Source organism: Carassius auratus, unplaced genomic scaffold (genome assembly GCF_003368295.1).
Source record: "Carassius auratus strain Wakin unplaced genomic scaffold, ASM336829v1 scaf_tig00000254, whole genome shotgun sequence".
Lineage (NCBI taxonomy): Eukaryota > Metazoa > Chordata > Actinopteri > Cypriniformes > Cyprinidae > Carassius > Carassius auratus.
Window position 1 is genome coordinate 2,524,064 of NW_020523286.1, and position 19,655 is coordinate 2,543,718.

Here is a 19,655-nt window from a genome sequence, read left to right on the forward strand (position 1 = left end):
TCATATGAAAAACATTCAAATAGATTTCTTTAGGGTCACTTTTAATAAATTTAATGCATCCTTGCTGAATAAAAAAATAATTACTGACCAAAACCTTTTGAATAGTAGCCTATTTGATTCTTTAAATACTATTTATTGCGTGATGCACAGAATAAATTAAACATGTCTAAAATGACACAAGGTTGAGTAAAGCATGACAATATTAATGATCCCTTTAACTTGAGTGTATTTGTGTTTCAGTGCGTGTGCATTACTGCAAAGCTTCTCGTCCGAGCCATCGGGGCAGTCGTCCTTGCCGTCGCACAGTTTCTCAGGAGGTAGGCAGATGGAGTCGTTGCTGGCACAAACATGGTGGGAGAGCTTGCACTCAAGAGCCTCGCAGTTTTCTTCATCCGAGTTATCCTCGCAATCGCTGTCCCTGTCGCACACCCAGGCCTTACTGATACAGCGAGCTAAAATAGACACACACAAAAAATAATAATAATAATAATTCGACCCACAATTCAGAATTTACTTGCAAATATGCTTCAATTTGTAATTTTTAGTCAAATAAAAAATATGTTTATAGCAGATGAGGAAAGACAATCAAATTTTATTGAATAAAAATGGGTATACATGTACGCAAGATGTGTCATCAATATTGTTATATATATTGCTTTTTTTTTTTTTTTTTTTTTTTAGACTTTTTACACAAGATTACACTTGCATAAAGATGCTGTTTAAGATAATATACATTAAATAAAATGGTCAAACTTTTGATTTGGGGACTTTAAGATTTGATATTTTGATTTATGTCAACATTTATTTATGATTGTTGGCGAAACATGAGTGAGAACATTTAAGAATAACTAACCCGAGTCCTTGCAGGCAAACTTGACAGCAGGGTCGCACATATGTGTGACGCCCTCACAGTTCTTCTCATCACTGAAGTCCATGCAGTCTGTGTCTCCATCACAGCGCCATCGCATAGGAATACACAAACTGTCCATTCGGCACTGGAACTCATCTGTGTGGCAGCCGCCGGGAGGCCGCGTGGCTGCAGACAAAAGCACAAATGGGACGAGCAATTACAATGCAGCCGTGTGAACACTCATACAAAGGCATGGACCCATATCTTATTATTTGATGGTAATGACAGCTTGGCTTCCTGACGTCAAAAATCAGTTCCCAGGGATGGAGATTGTAACCAGTGTGAGGCACAACCTCAATGAACTGATCCAAAGCAAACTTTCTCATGAACAGCGGTCCAGGGCTGGCACTGTGACGGCCATCATTAGGCATCAGAAATAAAGGCTTTCCCTCATGGCAAAGGTTAGTGTCTGGCAGAGTCTAGAGAGGGGGAAGCGGAAAACCAGAGCTCATCCGTAAACAGAGAGAAGTGTGTCCTAGAACAGGGATCTGCTGGGGTGAACTGACCCCAATGACATCATACTGCTCGAGCTGCATGTATTCAGTGCGTCTCTCTCTCTCTCTCTCTCTCTCTCTCTCTCCCACACACACACACACACACACGTTTGTTTTTGTGAAAAGTGGGGACATCCCATAGGCGTAATGGTTTTTATACAGTACAAACTGTTTATTCTATTGCCCTCCACCAACCCTACACCTAACCCTAACCCTCACAGGAAACTTTGTTCATATTTACTTTCTCAAAAAAACTCATTCTGTATGATTTATAAGCGTTTTGAAAAATGGGGACATGGATTAAGTCCTCATAAGTCACCCTCTCCTTGTAATACCTGTGTCATACCCATGTCATTATACAGAGTTGTGTCCTGATATGTCACAAAAAAAAAAAAAGAGCGCGCACACACACACACACACTTGATATCAATACCAAAATCTGACTGGAAAATTACAATTATCTGCCAATTGTCCGTATTTTAGCAAAATTGCATGTGCTACTTAAACTACTTTATTTTTTATATACATGTCTGACTCTGGATTTTTCTCCCCTTTAATTTTCCACATAAAAAAGTACAGAAAAGTTAATAGTAATATACTACTGTACTCATAAGCATCATATGTAGTAAAGGCAGAAAATAATAAATAAATCCCAACATTTATGGAAATACTTTTTTATACACTCCTCTATAAAAATACTAACAAATATAAACAATTTAAATTTGACTTGTGACCAAAGTACCATTACTTTTAACATTACTACTTCAAACTTGTACTTAATGACTTTATGAAACATCTCTCCTTCACAACTCATGCTAACATGACCTCATTCGGATCTACATCTTTACAAAGGCACAAACACATTGCCAGGCTCCCATGAGGCCCAGCACTCTCATTAGGCCTCTGGCTTGGTTCTGCTGCATTGATTCTGCGAGTCTATTAAGCACCAGCATGCCGTAGGGATTAGAGAAGAGAAGGACAGAGCCCAGACCCCGAAAACAGAACCTAACCCTCCATTCCTGTTCCACGCAGGGCCCGGCCAACCATTGAGCAATTCATAGCTATGAAACCACACGAATGAGGCTTGTGGAGAGGGAAAGAGATAAGAACAAAAATGCACATGAGGATGCACTAGTGGCTCATGCGTCAAACGTCCCGGCACATCTGTGCTTGTGTAATCCCTCAAGACAGCAGCTCTCAGAGCAGTCATTAACACTGCTCTCAGAGCAGACATTCTTCAAGATTTTGTGGTTTACGTGTTTCACCACAGACCACAAAAAAAAACAAGAAAAAGATGACATCCCAGTTTGTGAAATCGTGATTTACTCCTGTTAATGAAGAGATCAGCTGCATTAGTCATTGTGGTTTCGCTTAAAATCTAGGAGACACTTCAGGAGGCTCACACAACTAAAACAGCTTCAAAGAGTAAACTGACAGTTTACAAAATACAAAGAGGGTAAAAAAAAAGAAAAAAAAAAAGAAAAGAAGACAACAATATTAAAAATATCATTTTGTCTTTTAAAAAAATGATCAGTGAATGAAAGCGCTTCATCTCGATAAAATATTAATTATCAACCTCTGGATGACAAACTTAATATATAAAGTTGTTTTCTAAGAGGTTCACTAGTTATCAAAATTTGGGACATCAAACTATTTTAATAAAACAATTTTGTTATTTTCTAACAATTAAAATGTTCAAAAGTACATTTATTTCAACAATTTATAAAAAAATGTAAACAAATAAAACAAACAAAACTCTTATTTTCTAACAAATAAACATTCTATTTTTTTCCATGTTTGTTCATTTTGTTACTCTTAATTTAACTATTAATTTAAACAATTTATATAATTAAAAATAAAAATATAAAAATATAAATACATAAAAAAGAAATAACAAAATTAAACAAATCAAGTCAAGTCACAATATAGCGCTTTAAACAAAATACATTGCGTCAAAGCAACTGAACAACATTCATTAGGAAAACAGTGTGTCAATAATGCAAAATGACAATTGAATTCAGTGATGTCATCTCTGTTCAGTTTAAATAGTGTCTGTGCAATCATTTGCAATCACGTCAACGATATCGCTTTAAATGACGTGACCCCAACTAAGCAAGCCAGAGGTGACAGCGGTGAGTAACCAAAACTCCATCAGTGTTAAACAAATAACTGACTCAAGTAATTTTTCCCAAAAACTGAATTAAACTATGTTTGGAGTAAGACCTCTTTTCTTTCATCGAATAATGCTACTTTCCAAACTCACCTTGATTAGTACAGTTGGCATGAGTCTCGTCGCTGTTATCTCCACAGTCGTTGTCTCCATCACAGGTCCAGTACTCTGGAATACAGCGGCCGCTGCTACATTTAAACTGCACACTGGAGCACGAGTGACTGCAGCCGGCTTCATCACTGTTATCCCCACAGTCGTTATCTGAAGACACACACACACATGATGACACTTACTGGACACTTATGTCTATATGACATTAGAAAATGGCAATATGGAATTAGAAACTCACCATTATCACAACGCCAGTTGACATTGATGCAGCGTCCATTGGCACAAGTGAACTGTGTGAGGGGGAAACAGGTGGGATATGCTGGAGAGAGAGAGAGAGAGAGAGAAGAGAGAGGAGGAGGAGATAAAGAAAAGGGTTCACAGCACGGCATGATGATATAAGAAAAGAGGCTCAAATTTAGATACCACAAGATGGTGGTTCATCTGAGCGATCGCCACAATCATCATCCAGGTCACAAGTCCAGGAGACAGGAATACAACGGCCACTGGCACATGGGTACTGATTTGAAGGACACGTGCGTGCTGGGAGAGAAAAGAAAACCTGGTCAAGTCCCAAAGCGCATAAAAGTGTTTGGACATTCATTGGGAGAAAAAGCTTTCAAATCCTATTGACATGCAATTATGAAGTTCACAATACCCAAGCAGGTGCTGTTAGATTCGTCTTCATCATTCCCACAGTCATTGTCTCCGTCACAAAGCCAGCGCAGGGGGATACAACGGTTATTCTGGCACTTAAATCGGTCCGCGGGACAGGTGTGCTGGTCTGAAACAGGACAAATAGGACCATTTAAATGTGCACTCAGAGTTGTTTTGTTTCTTTTGATGGCCGATATAACAGAATATACACACACACACACACACACACACACACACACACACACACACAAACATACAGTATATAGTTCAAAAGTGTGGGATCATTTTTTTTTGTGAAAGACATGAATACTTTGCAAGAACAAATTAGCTCACCAGAAATGAGATTAAAGACATTTATATTACATTCTAATTTCTATTTTAAATAATTGCAATTCTTCTGTACTTGTCAAAAAATATTAACCCCCCCCCCCCCCAACATTTTTTAAAAATTAAGCATCACAACTGTTTTCAATATTGATAATAGAAAGAAATGTTTTTGAGCACCAAATGAGCATATCACAAAGATATCTGAAGGATCATGTGACACTGAAGACTGAAGTAATAGCTGAGGAATATTGGCATTGCATCAAAGAAATAAAATGCATTTTAAAATATAATAAAATAGAAAAAGTTTATTTAAAATGGTAATAATATTTCACATTAATACTGCTTTTACTATCTTTGACCAAAAAAAAATGCAGCCTTGGTGAACATAAAGAGACTTTTGAATGTCAGTGTTGTTATTTGCATATCTGAAAATATGAGACAAAAGGACACTAACGGCACAACTCGGGGGCCTCATCGCTGTTGTCCAGACAGTCATTGTCCCCGTCACACTTCCAGCGGTCTTGAATACAGCGATTATTCTTACAGGCAAATTCTCCAGGCTGGCACTGAGGAGGAGGCACGTAGGAAGGGTTTGCTGGTGAGAAAAAAATAAATACCATTTATTCCAAATCCGAAATGGGCCTTTTTACAAGCCTCTGAGGTTATTGACAACTACATGTACAATTCAGGCCATTTAGAGGCCAGAATACCCACCTTTACAGGTCTTGTTGTCAGTATCAAGTATCTGGTCATCGGCACAGGCGCAGGAGCGTCCAGTGGGCGTCAGCAGACACAGACTGCTGCAGCCACCATTATTGGCACGGCACACGTTGGAGCCTGTGACTGCACACAACAAAAATATCCTTAGCAGATCCCAATAAAACCACTGAAACTCTGATCTCATTAGTTTGTTAGTTCTCTAACGCTGTATAAATAATGTGGTGGTTGACACATGTTAACATACAAAACAACACAATTTATGTCTTTGTTTGATCAGTGAGCTCATGCTTTACATATGACTCATAAATGATTCATTTCCAAAAAGAAATGCTTAGGGTGTTCGGTACTTTGCTGTTGTTGTGCGTCATAGGTGCGAATCTCATAGATTGGTGGTCGTTCACTGCGCAGCAACGTGGCCTTCTTGGTGTTCTGGTCCAGTTGGTAGATTCCTCCACTGCGGTACTCATTCCAGAACAGGAAGTTCTTATAGTGACACAGGCCAAAGGGATGGTTCAGCTCCTGTCCTTCATATACCGTCTGGATGAACAGAAAAGGGTTTTTAATATAAATTCAAACACAAAAGTTGGAATGTCAAAATTATGTGGAACATCAGTTGCATCCAATCATTTTGTCAGAGCAACATAGTAGTCTACTTATACATATTTATAGATTTTATTATTTCTGCAAAAATAATGGTCATAGGAAGTTTTTGCTTTATGTGTTATTTTAGTAAATTGGGTAATTTATGAAGGTGTCGAGATACTTTGTACATGCAACTAAGCCAGTGTTGAGCCAGTGTACCAAAAAAATTATATATGCGTGTGTGTGTATTTTTTTCCACTGACACACGTCCAACTCAAAAACCTTGGGCTAAAAAAATAAATACAAAATTTCCCACTCACAATTTGGCATTCAACCTTTCCAACATGACTTCAAAGCAGCAATTTTCATGTTATAGTAGAACTATTAAATAGCTGATACAAAAATTATATGTAGATAAGCTAAACAAAAATGAAATAAAATGAATAATGCATGCCTAATCAACAAACTGACACATTTTCATGTTTATTTTTTAACGTTAAATAAAATTTCCCTATAATTCAATGTTCTCTATAATAAGTGTATATTCAATAAACAACATTTTTTACTTCATAGATAATAACAAGTTAGAAATTACTGATATTTTGACCATTAAACTAGGAAATGTCCCTGTTTTTTATTTACGAAATTTGGTCATCATAGTATAATGACATAATAAGTATCTCTAGCTAAGATACAAACTTGAGCTTCCTTGAGTTTCCTCACCCTGCGTTCTGTGGTGTTGAGAAGCACCATCTCGATGCGGTCGTAGTACGCATCCACCCAGTACAAGATGCCCTGCTGGATGTCCAGGCTGAGGCCATTGGGCCAGAGCACAGTTTTAGAAGTAAGCAGGATACCAGCATTTGACCCGTCCATCCAGGCCTTCTTTATACTGCCCCGATTGGTTTCTTTAGGCTCCTCCTCCCAGTCACTCCAGTACATCATTCTGCAAACAGCACAGATTTATGCATTCATTCAAAACTTTAGATTCAAGTAAACAACTCTAGTGCAGCTCGACCTGGTTTATCAATATATATGGTCGCTAAAACCTATTCTGAACTATAAGTCTATTGTGACTTAAAATATATAAAATCTCTAACATTTCCTAACATTATAGTCGATAGTTTGCCTGTTTCTTAAAATTTTGCAATCAAGCAAAAATAATTGATTTACCCATGAGAAGGGTCTACTACAATGGCTCTAGGATGGGTCATCTTTCCCTCGATAAGCGTTTTGCGGGTCTGAGAGGCTTTCTCCAGTTTGGCCACACTGATGGTCTTTTTGGGTCCATCATCAGTCCAATACAGGTTTTGCCCCATCCAGTCCACAGCAATACCCTCTACTGTGTGAATACCTGGGGAATAGATAGACAACATGCATGGGATGAAGAAGAGTGAGAGAGAGATACAGGAGTTGTATTATATATGTATTAGCATTTGATTGGTCAGAAGATTTGTTGAGAAGATGAAGTACGATGTGATGTCAAAAAAATAATTGAGCTGTTTTGGCAGAAGTGAATGCTTATATCTTCTAAATGTGATTTTTTTTTTTTTTACTGTTTTGGAGCACACTGCCTTGTATATAATATTAAGACTAACATATTGATACAAACTTTTGATTTCATGGGGATTTTATATTTGAGCAACAACAAAAACAAAAATAACGAGCTAGTAGACACATTAATATTTCAAATAACTTTCATTTTAAATATTTATTAACTTTATATATTCACAATGATCACTTTACATTCTTTACTCATTCTGCACTCACCATCCTTCACTATGATGTCTCTCTCAGTGCCATCAATCTTCTGGCGGCCGATGATGTAGCTGGTGGCATCAGCAAAATAGATGAATTCGGTCTCAGCGTGGAAGTCCAGGGCTCTTGGGTTATTCAGGTTCTCAATGGGGATGATGTGCTCGTCATACACCCTGGCATGCATGTCCATACCACGGATGACACCAGGCCGACCTTTACCGTACACCAGGAAGAGCTCATGCTCTGGTTCTGAGGGTAAAAAAAAAAAAATCATTTATTATATGCAAGAAAACCTTATAATGGGTTACACTGTTTGAACAGGCTGGATTGAGATTTTACTCACTCTTGCAGGACTTTCCGTCACTGCCCAGGCTAAAACCCGAACGGCAGCGGCAGGTTCGACTCTTGTGACTGTTACCCAGCAGGCAGATATCGGAGCAGCCGCCTGGCTTCCCAAACTGATCTGGAGCACATGCGTGACTGCGGACTGTAAGGACAAACACAAAAGCCTAATTTGATCATAAGGGACCAGTTGGGAATCCATAATGAATAGTACTGAGTCATGCTGCCTTACAATTAAAATGTTCGAACACTTGCTGAACTTAACATTTAGGAACATTTAAAAACTAACTCCCCAAAGTCGTACCAGCAGGTTGACGTCTCTGGTGGTAAACGTGAAGGGCGCCACCCTTGTCTACGCGCGTCACCACCTGGAAGTCAGAACTGTTGAATCGGTTGACTCTGATCACACTGGTTTTGGGCTGCATGTTGGCGTTGTCAGAGTTGGTGGCATACAGATAGTTTTCAAACACAGTTAGACCATAGAGATGTTCAATCTGCCAAAAAAAGAAAGAGAGCATAAAAATAGAGCCACTGTGAATAAACTGTGAGAGTATACACTGTTTGCCATCTGATGCACTGTGTTAAAATTGATAGATCAATATATCGGCCAGTATGATCACCTTGACTTAAAGGCCTCACTTTGTCCACATCAAGGATCCGTGTTTAAATAAATTTCAATTACCTATTTACTAAATGCACATTACTTTTACAGTTCTAAAATTCTCACTAATGAGACTTCTTCATATTTCTCAGTTTTCAAATACTGATTCCTGCCCCCCCCCCCCCCCCCAAAAAAAACAGCTGTTGAGGAGATGATTTGAAATAAAAATATATATAAAAGAGTTATTAAAAACACTATATCCAGTTTTTAATGATTGCTTTAGATAAAAACTGTAAAATTGATTCAGGGTTGACACTTTAAAAAAAAAAAAGTCTTTGTGGAGTAATAATTCCCTAAGGACTTAAACCAGCACAATTTAATAAAATATGTTTAACAGAGACTGGACTCTGGCATGATCCCAGGAATAATTGAAAATACAGATGTGACTTTTAAGGCCCCGTTGGAAGGTTGCCAGTTGAGAACCAATGACACACACTATTTTGCGTAAACAAAACGATAAAAATAAAAATAAAAACAGAAAAAAACCCCAGAAAAAATATATTCTTTTAAATGCTACAAGTGATTTTAGGCATCACATCAATTGAGATGTTAAGTCTGAGATAATTTTGATTTTTTATTACATTATAATTATTTTTAAAGAATAACTTAATTGATGTTAGTGTTACATAACCCTATGCAAAAGTATTGCAACATCAGATATTAATTTCCAGTATGTCTATGTTAACATCTACAGTGCAAGTTTGAACAATCCATTGTTTATTTTTGCAATACGCTGAATGTAAACTTAAGGATTGAATGTTTTAAGCAAAAAAAAAAAAAAAAGATTGACACTGTTGACTTGCACAACGCTCAGTTTGCACTGCTGCAGCAGGTTTGGGATGAGCTAATGCTGATCTTTCAGTCCTGCTGATCATGTGATGTTTTCCGTTCCAAAAATTAACGAGTGATGACGTCAATGCAAGTGACATCCTGAGAATGAGTTCATGGCTCCAAACAAACAAATCTCGAACAACGTGTACGTGTTTGGCATCCACAAATGTGCATGTGACACTTCACACGTACCAGCAATCCCTGAATGATGGTGTGCCGGTTCTTGCCTTCGTAGTCCACCACCTCAATGTAATCCAGGTAAGCATCAGCCCAGTACACCAGCTTGCTGACCAGGTCCAGAGTGATGCCATGAGGGAAGACAATTTTACTGTCTACCAGTTTGGTGCGGTTCTGGCCATCCATATCACAGCGCTCTACCTTCGGGATTTGGCCATAGTCTGTGAAGAACACTTTCCTGGAAAAAATAAATAAATTATGAATTGTGTGTTTAGTAATTATGCATAAATAGTATTTTTTCACACCTGATGAACTTTCATATTTAGAACAATGAGGTTTTTGTTCTGTGTGAAACTTTCTCAGTTTTTACTATTATGATGCATTTGGTTGTTTTTTTTTTTTTCACTCTTTATTCTAGATTATTCTATTTAGATTAATCCTGTCCAGACTCAGTTATTTTAATAATATTTAACCCTTAAAATAATTGATATATTACAATAAATAATTATAAATAAATATAACAAATACTACCCATAATAAATAATATTTAATTTTTTGCAGTAATATGATTGATTTTTTTTCTCTCCACATAATAGTATTAAAGGTTTAGGGCATAAATGTGCTTAATTTGCTATGATAATAATGTTACCATACATACAAACAAACAAACCAAAAAATTAAATAAAACATAAAACAATAAATAACTTTCTTTATTTTACATTTTTTATTATATTTGTTTTTAGTATGAGTTGAAAAAGCTATGGGAAATTAATCCAAGAACATTTTATCATCTCAAAATTGCAGCAAGTTGAAGAAGTGAATAAGCTATCATGATGGAGAAAAAACTAATCATGGACACTTGTAGGGACTGATGCTGTGGTATGATGCAAAATCATGACATGACTTCAGTTGAAGTCAGTCACAAAAAGGCATGGCTGAGATACATCTGAAGAGAATTTAAAATGGCACGAGGGACATTATTGGATATTGTTTGTACAAAAATTGTGGAAAATTGGTCTTGGGGTCTCACCCCATGGCTGGGTCCAGTGCGATTCCTTTTGGGTTATAGAGCTCCAGGTCCAGCAGGATGACACAGGTTAAGCCATCTTTACTGCACACAAAAATGCGGTCGTCCACATCATCCACAAAGTAGAAGTTTCCTGTCAGCCAGTCAATAGCCATCTGCTCCACATCTGAGTTTGTGAGAAGGAAAAAAGACAGGAAGAGAGTGAGGAGGAATATGGGGGGTGGGGGTAGGTGAAAGCTGTTTTCAGAGTTTGCTTTATTTTTAGTCAGTCATAACTGCAGCTTCTGTCTGACTCAGCAGGAAGATGCTGCACCGCAAAACTTGGGAGGACTGGAAAAGAGGAATCTGAAAACAAGAGCTACAAAAAGGCTAGAAGAGCTACAATGTGATGGTATCTGTCAGTGTACTTGAACATAGCCCCATTATCAGGCTTCTATCAAAAGAGAACCAAGAAAACAAGACAATAGTTAGAAACCTGAACAGTGAAAAACCAACCACACTGCTGTCATTAATGTGCTTTGAAACCTCATTGTTACAAGATTCTGCTATTCATAAAAAAAAAAAAGTTTGCGCACCTGAATATACGAGTACACAAGGACACAAAGTAATCTCTGGAACAGCTCTGAGAGTAACTTCATGAGCATTTTACCATTTCTTTTGAGAAAAACTATCGTCGTAAAGGTCTTCATTAAAACCAGTCAAAATAAAGGTTTGGGTTAACTTGAAGAAACTGTGACAGAAATATATTAATTAACGTAATGTACTACTACTACTACTACTACTGAAATTATCATTTAAACAGTTTAAGGAGAATTTACCAGAGAAATTATTTACCAGAATTAATTTAACAGGAGAACATACATGCACAATGCAGTATTTCTGAATAAATAAATTAAGTAAAATACTTTATGAAAATTTATTAATTAGAGATGCTTTTATTACAATTTAATTAAACCATTGAAATGGAACCCAGAAAAATAATTTTAAGACAGAATTTGAGAAAAAAAGTTTCATGATTTATTAAGAAATAAAGATGTTTTTGATTATTTTTTATTTATTAAACCACTAAAATAGCTGAATGTAAAGGGAAAAAAATCCAGAAAAAACACACGGAATTTGAAAAATAAACTCAATGTAAAATAAGTCTTTTCTATTTTAATATATTTTAAAATGTAATTTGTTTCCTGTTATGAAAAAGCTGAATTTTCAGCATGATCCATCAATATTTCTAATATAATATTTTAATATGCTGATTTGATATATTTAGTCACTTTTGATCAATTCCAAACATCCTTGCTGAATAAAGGTATTTCTTGAAAAAAAAGAATGGTATTGTATAACTAGATCAAACCTAAATTTTACAAAGTTGAATTGTATGAATGATCTGACAGTACAAGCAATCTTCATAAAGTGCCCCACACACAAAAAAAACTCAAGCAGTAGAAATGTATCTAAATCAAATCAACTGATAATCCATTCTGACATAAAATGTCAAACTGAATAAAATGCAAGTTACATACGAACTACTATACGAATGATTTACGCAGAAACTCGTTCTACTTGTGTTTTATGAATATGGCCCAATGGGTTTTATGCATGTCTCTGCACATGTATACATTTGTGTGTGTGTGTGCGTACCAGCCCAACTATGACTCACAGTCACAAGATGATTTTTCACTCAGAGATTGTTTCTTCCACTTTCTGCATCAACACAAATAAAAAGACAGCAAGCTAAAAATCTGAAAGCAGGAACTCTACAAACACTATGGGAAATAACTCCATGCCTCAACCGTCTCCACACATTCTCCATTACCACACCTTTTCCCTGCACAGGGAGGCTGGACTTGGCCATACAGATATCCTCAATTCTGGGAAAAGAGTTTGAAATGTTAATTCAGTGAATACTAAGTTTCTCGTTCTCTTATATAACAATAAGACTCTTTCTGTGCGGGCCATGTAGAGGTCCAGCTGTGCAGGCCGGTCTGCGGTGCCTCCCATGATGCTTGGTGTTGCAACAGCTGCCACCGTACTCCCTGTTACTGATTTGGGCAAGGGTTTCTGCAGGCATCCACTAATGATCCTTAGACACAGGAATATATCCTCGTTGTGCAACCCAGTGCAACGAGGTTGTGCAAACCAGACACAAACTGTTCTCACACATTTCTACAAAGTCCGGTAAACAGAAGCCCTGCCGGGAAATGTAAAACTACCTCCAGGCCACATTAACCCCTTCCCCTCCACATCCCACAGCCTGCAAAACAAACATCTACAGAACATGTTGCGCAAAATTGCAAAAGACATGTTGTTCCAGAGGACATTTCATCTTGATATTCTCATCCAGTACAATTCTGCTAAAACGAACAAAGTAACTCTTCACTCTTTCTTCACCCCCTCCTTTCTTCAGAGGAAAAGTATGAAACAATATGTGGTAAGAACATCTGTAACTAATCATTTGTAACTACATCTCAGTACAGGCGAAAGGTACCACATATGGCTATGAACCGGGATTTGTTGTGAAAAATATGGCAGGAATGCAGATGATTTTAAAAGAAGTAACACAAGGGAGAAGGAGACGGGAAGTAAAGACTGGTTACATTTCAAATTACTCACAAGATCTAAATAACTGTAAACGGAAACTGATATTGGCATGAGATTAGGAATATATCAAGTTTAACTATGGCAGATAAAACAAGGTTACAGCTACCAGTAAAGTGAAGCTTAACTATATCAGTGACAGAAACACAAGAGATTTAAGAAGGGTGAGGAGAACAAAGATATGACTGGACAACTCTTTTACTAGGGTGAGTAACTAATGACAGTTTTTCATTTTTGTGTGAACTATCCCTGTAATATGATATGGTCATAAAACCGTATATATTTAAAAATGGTCAGTGGAAATCCTATACATCAGCAAGACCATTATATCGGCAAATATTAGGTGGTAAATCGAATTGGTCTCAACGTTATATTTACATAAAAATTGTGTAAGCAGGTCTTCATTAGAGGAAATATAGTTCCCAGTATACAAAGACTTATTGGATTAGCCTGTTGGTTACAGTGTTTACTTAATTTTTAGTCATATTTTTAACAATTTCATTATTATAGAACAAAGCTGTTCTCATCTAAACTATAAAGCTTATTTTACATACATACATACATACATATAATTTATTCATATATTTATTTTTAATCAAATTATTATTTATATTTATACATTTTCAATAAAAAAAATCTGATTTAGTAGCTAAATATTATGTAAAATATATTTGTAATTGCAGAATGTATTATTTACTTATTATTTATAATGTGTGTTCCAACAGCTTTCTATCAGCCATCAGCCACCCTGTTATTAGTCTCGCGTAGCCAGACCTTCAGACTGACGGCTGTAGGTCTGGAATCTAGTAGCTTTCATTGGCCAAGGCCCGCCCATGAAGACATTTGATCGACATGTCAAACAACCAATCACAGATTGTTTCGTTCAGCGTCACGTTTTGGGGCACGGAAAGGTCACCACAATAACACACTGGTGTATAAATCTCTCTGATGTATTCTAAAGATTCTATACCGCAAATGTTAAATATTTTACATAGTTTTAAATATCCAGTGTTTAGTTGATCCTGATAAGCACTTGTCATCACAGCTGTAAACTCGACAGCTTTCTTCTTTAATGAGGGGGTTTGGCACCACAGCATTTTTGTTCCCAGGCAGAACGTTAAAGAACGCAATGCACGACTCCTGGAAATCCTGTATAATTCAACCAATCCAATGACGCCTTCGACACTCCTGAAGTGTTTCCACTTTTGTGTCCCATATGCATCAGACATTTAGCCAACGGTCCGTGGACATGACGTCTGAGGCTGAGACCACCATATCGATAATATATAGACCAAACAAATGAATAGACATGCAGAAGCAAAACAAATACTATCAAATGTATCTAGAAAGAAATGTACTGACGTACGGACAAGCAAACAAATGTACAAATGTACAAATTAAACTCAAATGTTTTACACAAACAATAAATGACTGAATCAAACAAACAACTAAAAAAAAAAAACACATTTAGAAAGCTTACAAGCTACAAATACATATAGAACTGTACAAGCTAAAGAAACATGTATAGCAATGACTGACGAATAAACAAGTGGATGGGAAAAAAATGATGTGCAACAAACACACAGACACTCAGTTAGACTTTGTATGACAAGCAATGACTGAACACAGTGACACTATAAGCATCCTTTTGTGCTTTCATCAATCCTTAATAGTTTTTCTAGAAAGCATTTAAGAGAGAAAAAAAATGCAATTTCTAAAGTGCAGCAAATCTCAGTGAAAGCAAGCAAAAACAGCAGAACTATATACAGGAAGACACATCAGTCACACTCCATGACTGACTGATGACACCAGCAGACTCTAGAGCTCTGATACATCGGGACTAGATGTGGGGCATTCTTAAATCAGCAGGACAGCTATTGCACAACCAGCACCAAGAACGTCCTGAGCCAATGAAGTGTCGTGACACCCTCAAGCATGACTAAGAGAGAACTGATATGCACTACCCAAGTTCATCAGCCACAGTGGGGACGCCCACTCACCCACTGCCCCTCCCCACACACTGACGATGAGTTTGTGTGTGCATCCTGCTCTGTTTTAAGGCTTTTTACGGGGGAGAGCGGTCATGGGGCACATCTGGAGTGCTCATCTGCCCGGCATGCAACAGTTATAAATCACTCTCCCCTGTGAGAAACTGGGCCATACAAGTCAATGCAGCACCATTACCGCACAGCACCCCCAGCATCAGATAAACCGAATATCTGCAGCATATAGGCTCATTAAAAAGACTCATCCATCTACTGTCCTACCATTCCTCAAAAACGACCACACAGAGTCATTAGTGAAGTGGCTGTAATAACAGTTGCCCTATACACACTGAAGAGCAGAGGCTGTTGATTTATAGGTCCAGTTAGAGGGGGATCAGAACTTTGATAACATATAATTATCTCAGCCCTGGTGGCGTAGGACCTCTGGACATGGTGTAATTGAACAACGATGCTCTGATTTATGACCTCTTTGAGGAAGTTTTGCGGCTGGTTTTGTAAAAGGCCTGGGAAGCTACATAATTGGTGGTCGTAGGTGCTAGCAGCTTTAAGCATACAGTGAAGCAGATCAGAAGAGATCTGCTGTCTTGGAGAACATCAGAGATAAATGTCAAAAGACAGCGACAAAGCATTCAGAGTCATTTCGAACCTTGCTACTGTACCTTTAAGCCTTCTGTATGCATAAGACAATGTTTTGCATCCTTTTTCTGAATTTTTATGATGAAATGGGCATAGGTAACAATTGTTAACAGTTCAATCAAGAAAAAATATTATAATATATGATTTAGGTACGCAGCATTGCACATCATGTTAGTCAATTATTCAGAAATCCATTTATAAAAGTCACTTGCCTCATTACTGAAGTAATCTACCATTTGAACGAATCGGTTGAATGAATGTCTAAATGTCATGTAATTTGCTGCTTTGGTTTGGTTTCATATTTAAAAGTATCATCACATTTTCCCAAAATTTCTTATTTGTATGTTTCAAAAATATTCTAAAACATTAATTTTATAAAATTATTTATGCATCTGAAATTTTGCAGTGTAAATTTGTTTATAGAGAATATCTGTAACTTAGTCCATATTGGGGGAATTATTATGCAATTTAAAAAAAAAATAGTTGGAAAAAGTATAGATTTTGTTTGTATATACTGTAAATTATAGTACTATATATATATATATAAATATATATAATAGACGGTATTGGCAGGTCACACAAATAAATAAATAATAATCGGAAATCAGCACTGGCCAAGAAAATTACAATCAGTGCATCGCTATTAAATATTCATTGATGTACAATGGTACTGAATCATGAATGATATTTTCAGTAAATAACTTCAATTGCAGTCTGTTCATCACACAGCTATTGCATCACGACTTCAGACAACTTCTACAATTAATATGTTGCAATTGACCACTTTTACATTTTTTTTTTTTAATATTTTTTGTCTTCATTCATTGCTACTGAATGGAGAAGAATGTCCAACACAGTCTTCATCTTTTTTTTGTGTCCCACAGGAAAAAAAAATCATACTGGCTTGATTCAACATAGGAGTTCAAAATGAATTATTTAAAACTATATGATATTTAAATATTGTGTTACTAGCTAACTGGCTGCTCCTGGAAGATTTAGTCATTAGGACACATTCTTTTGTGCTCTGGTGGACAGCTGAAGCTTGGGCTGCATGGGAGATGGAGCCAGAGTCCAGGCTGCTAGATTACTCAAAAGGGCCTGTTCAGTTCCCTAATCACAACACAGTCTGGAAATTTCCACACTATACCAAGAGAAGAAATGTAGGCAAGGTCTCTGAGTCACTCCTTGATGCTCCAACTGTAGCCCAGTACCTATAACACAGCTTTGCAAGACAAACTCAGAAATTCTCAGCAGAGAGATTGTGACTCATTGCTTCCTCTGGTCTGTCTTGCATAAAGATGGGTCTGAAATCAGAGGGACAGCAATGCACAGGGTCCCAACTTCCTGTTAAACTATTCTGAGACAGAGAAGCTTGGTTCTAAAACTTAGTGAGTTTCCTTACTGTCTACAAAGGCAGCTGAATTATGAGGTTCCTTCACTGTTAATAATAATAAATCACAATAATCAGACAAATTCATAATACTTTGACTATCATTTTTATTATTATTAAATAACTAATAATCATTTTAATTTAAATATTTGTCTTTTTTAAATATTTCACTTTTAAATATATGTAATTAGCATTTACCTATGTTAAGTTGCTAAAACAATAACAAACACATACAAATTATTCAATAATTAAACTATTCTGTATAACGATTCTTATTATTATTACTGAATAATAATTTCATTTTAAATATTTGATTATATAATGGTAAAAATTTCAAATTGGCTGATGACAGTGATTCATTTCTTATTAATATTAATAGCAATACTGATAGTTGAATAATATTTTTTTATTTAGATAATATTTTATATATTTATACATTTTGCTTAGTTTTTATTAACATTTAAATGTCTTTAATACACATGTATTTACATCTTGCTATAATACTAATATGAAATATCATCATAAATATTATTAGCAACTATAAATACATTATGATCATAACCACAATATTTAACTACATCATCATCATCATCATCATGAAACCTCGTAAGTGAGCCATTTGGATTAGCACACTGCACGTGAAGTTACAAGTGACAGTTTAATTTCTGACACTGTAAGCTACATCAGTCCTAAAGAGTAAACAGTGTGTGATTATTTCTAGCAACAATAAACTACTGTGCGCTAACTTGCCGTCCCACCCTGCACACCCTTCCTGTGAAACTGCTTCCTTAGTGTGATGGAGAATGTCTTACCCTGGCACTCCGACATCTCTCTCTCACACACACACACAAAGAGTAGAAAGCTTTGCATCTTAGGCCTCTGTCTCTCTCTACCCATTATCCCTCCTTGCTGGAAAACACAACCACACTTGGCAGCGTCTTCATCAGAGAGCAGCCAATATTTAATCTGAGCTTGCTTTCAAGACACATCGATCACAGGAAACATCCACCACTCATCAACAACATGCACATCAGCGCAATATTTAGTATCCTGTGAATCATTAGGGTCACTGTCTAAAGGATCTAGTTTTGGGCAGACGGAAAAGATGTGACATTAAATCTGAAATAATGTGCTCCATCTAGAACTCTTATAAATAACATTTCTGTTCATTTAATTTAAAAACTAAAAAAAAAAAGATTATGCATTCAATCAGCTTATTTTTTGGATGTGCAATGAATGTCTGGTTTCATGTTCACCTGATTACAGCAAAATGCTTACTTTTTTGTTCCATTATGTTACACACTGCCAAGATACATCTGAAGCTGAGAACATGACTGAGAAGGTGGTATTTTTAACTTCTTTAGTCTTAAAAAAAGCATATAAAGCATGAAATGTGACAACATCTAAAGATTTTTCACTTGCATGTGTACAGCTGTAATGGCAGTGACTTGAACGGGATGAATTTAAAGGTACAGTCTGTCAGCACAATAACTGAAATAAAGTCCCCCAAAACATAAAAAGGCTAATTATTCGAACTATATACCAGTTATTCAAACCATCATGACCCATTGATACCTCATATAAAATCAAAATCTTTTTACTATAAAAAAATATAAATTTTCCATTGCACATCCATTTAAAAAGATGGAAAATAAATATTATAAATAGTGTAAAATCCAAAATAAGGTTAAAATATAACTAAAAAATACAGCTAACTAATACAATAAAAACAGAATAACAAACACCCAGACCTTTCAAATATATTTGCATTACACTTGCCCTTTCACCAGAGGTGGTATGGAAGATATTTTATCAGGCAAGTGGACCCGTGATAAGCAGGAAAATTACGCAGTGAAACCAAGTCATAAAAACAGAATTCAGTTTTACGCGGAATGTCATGGAATTTGTCAAACTTTGAATGAATTAATCAAAAGTTGATCATTACACTTAAATCCCGATATGTATCTGTAAATATGTTTTGCATGTCTCTGTTAATGAATGGCGCAGACAGGCGGTTTCATTTAAGGTTCACAAAATTCATGGTTTGGTTCGATACGACACAGGGGTTTCACGGTTAAGTTCGGTATGGGTCTAACTGCTTTCATCGCAATTTTGGAAATATTTCTGTTTTAAACCATGAAGGCGAGCCAATGGATATTATATAAGCAATGTGCAAACTTTGCACAAGAGTTATGAACGTCTTAACATCAGTCAATTCACTATGCAGGAAGTGAAAGTAAAAAAAGAATTACAGAGTAATGACA

General features: G+C 36.4%; 1 protein-coding gene across 1 annotated transcript in view; it reads right to left on the reverse strand.

Annotated features, from left to right (window-relative positions):
- lrp1ab (low density lipoprotein receptor-related protein 1Ab) overlaps positions 1–19,655 on the reverse strand; it is a 110,887-nt gene that overhangs the window by 42,207 nt on the left and 49,025 nt on the right. Inside the window, exons 7-22 of the mRNA XM_026241908.1 lie at positions 10,768–10,930; positions 9,753–9,975; positions 8,373–8,562; positions 8,070–8,213; positions 7,739–7,975; positions 7,142–7,322; positions 6,692–6,914; positions 5,734–5,923; positions 5,381–5,509; positions 5,121–5,261; positions 4,341–4,466; positions 4,109–4,225; positions 3,924–4,004; positions 3,668–3,835; positions 854–1,036; positions 255–452 (exon numbers count right to left, since the gene is read on the reverse strand). Coding sequence (XP_026097693.1) covers positions 255–452; positions 854–1,036; positions 3,668–3,835; positions 3,924–4,004; positions 4,109–4,225; positions 4,341–4,466; positions 5,121–5,261; positions 5,381–5,509; positions 5,734–5,923; positions 6,692–6,914; positions 7,142–7,322; positions 7,739–7,975; positions 8,070–8,213; positions 8,373–8,562; positions 9,753–9,975; positions 10,768–10,930 — 2,694 coding nt within the window. The remainder of the gene's footprint in view (positions 1–254; positions 453–853; positions 1,037–3,667; positions 3,836–3,923; positions 4,005–4,108; positions 4,226–4,340; positions 4,467–5,120; positions 5,262–5,380; positions 5,510–5,733; positions 5,924–6,691; positions 6,915–7,141; positions 7,323–7,738; positions 7,976–8,069; positions 8,214–8,372; positions 8,563–9,752; positions 9,976–10,767; positions 10,931–19,655) is intronic.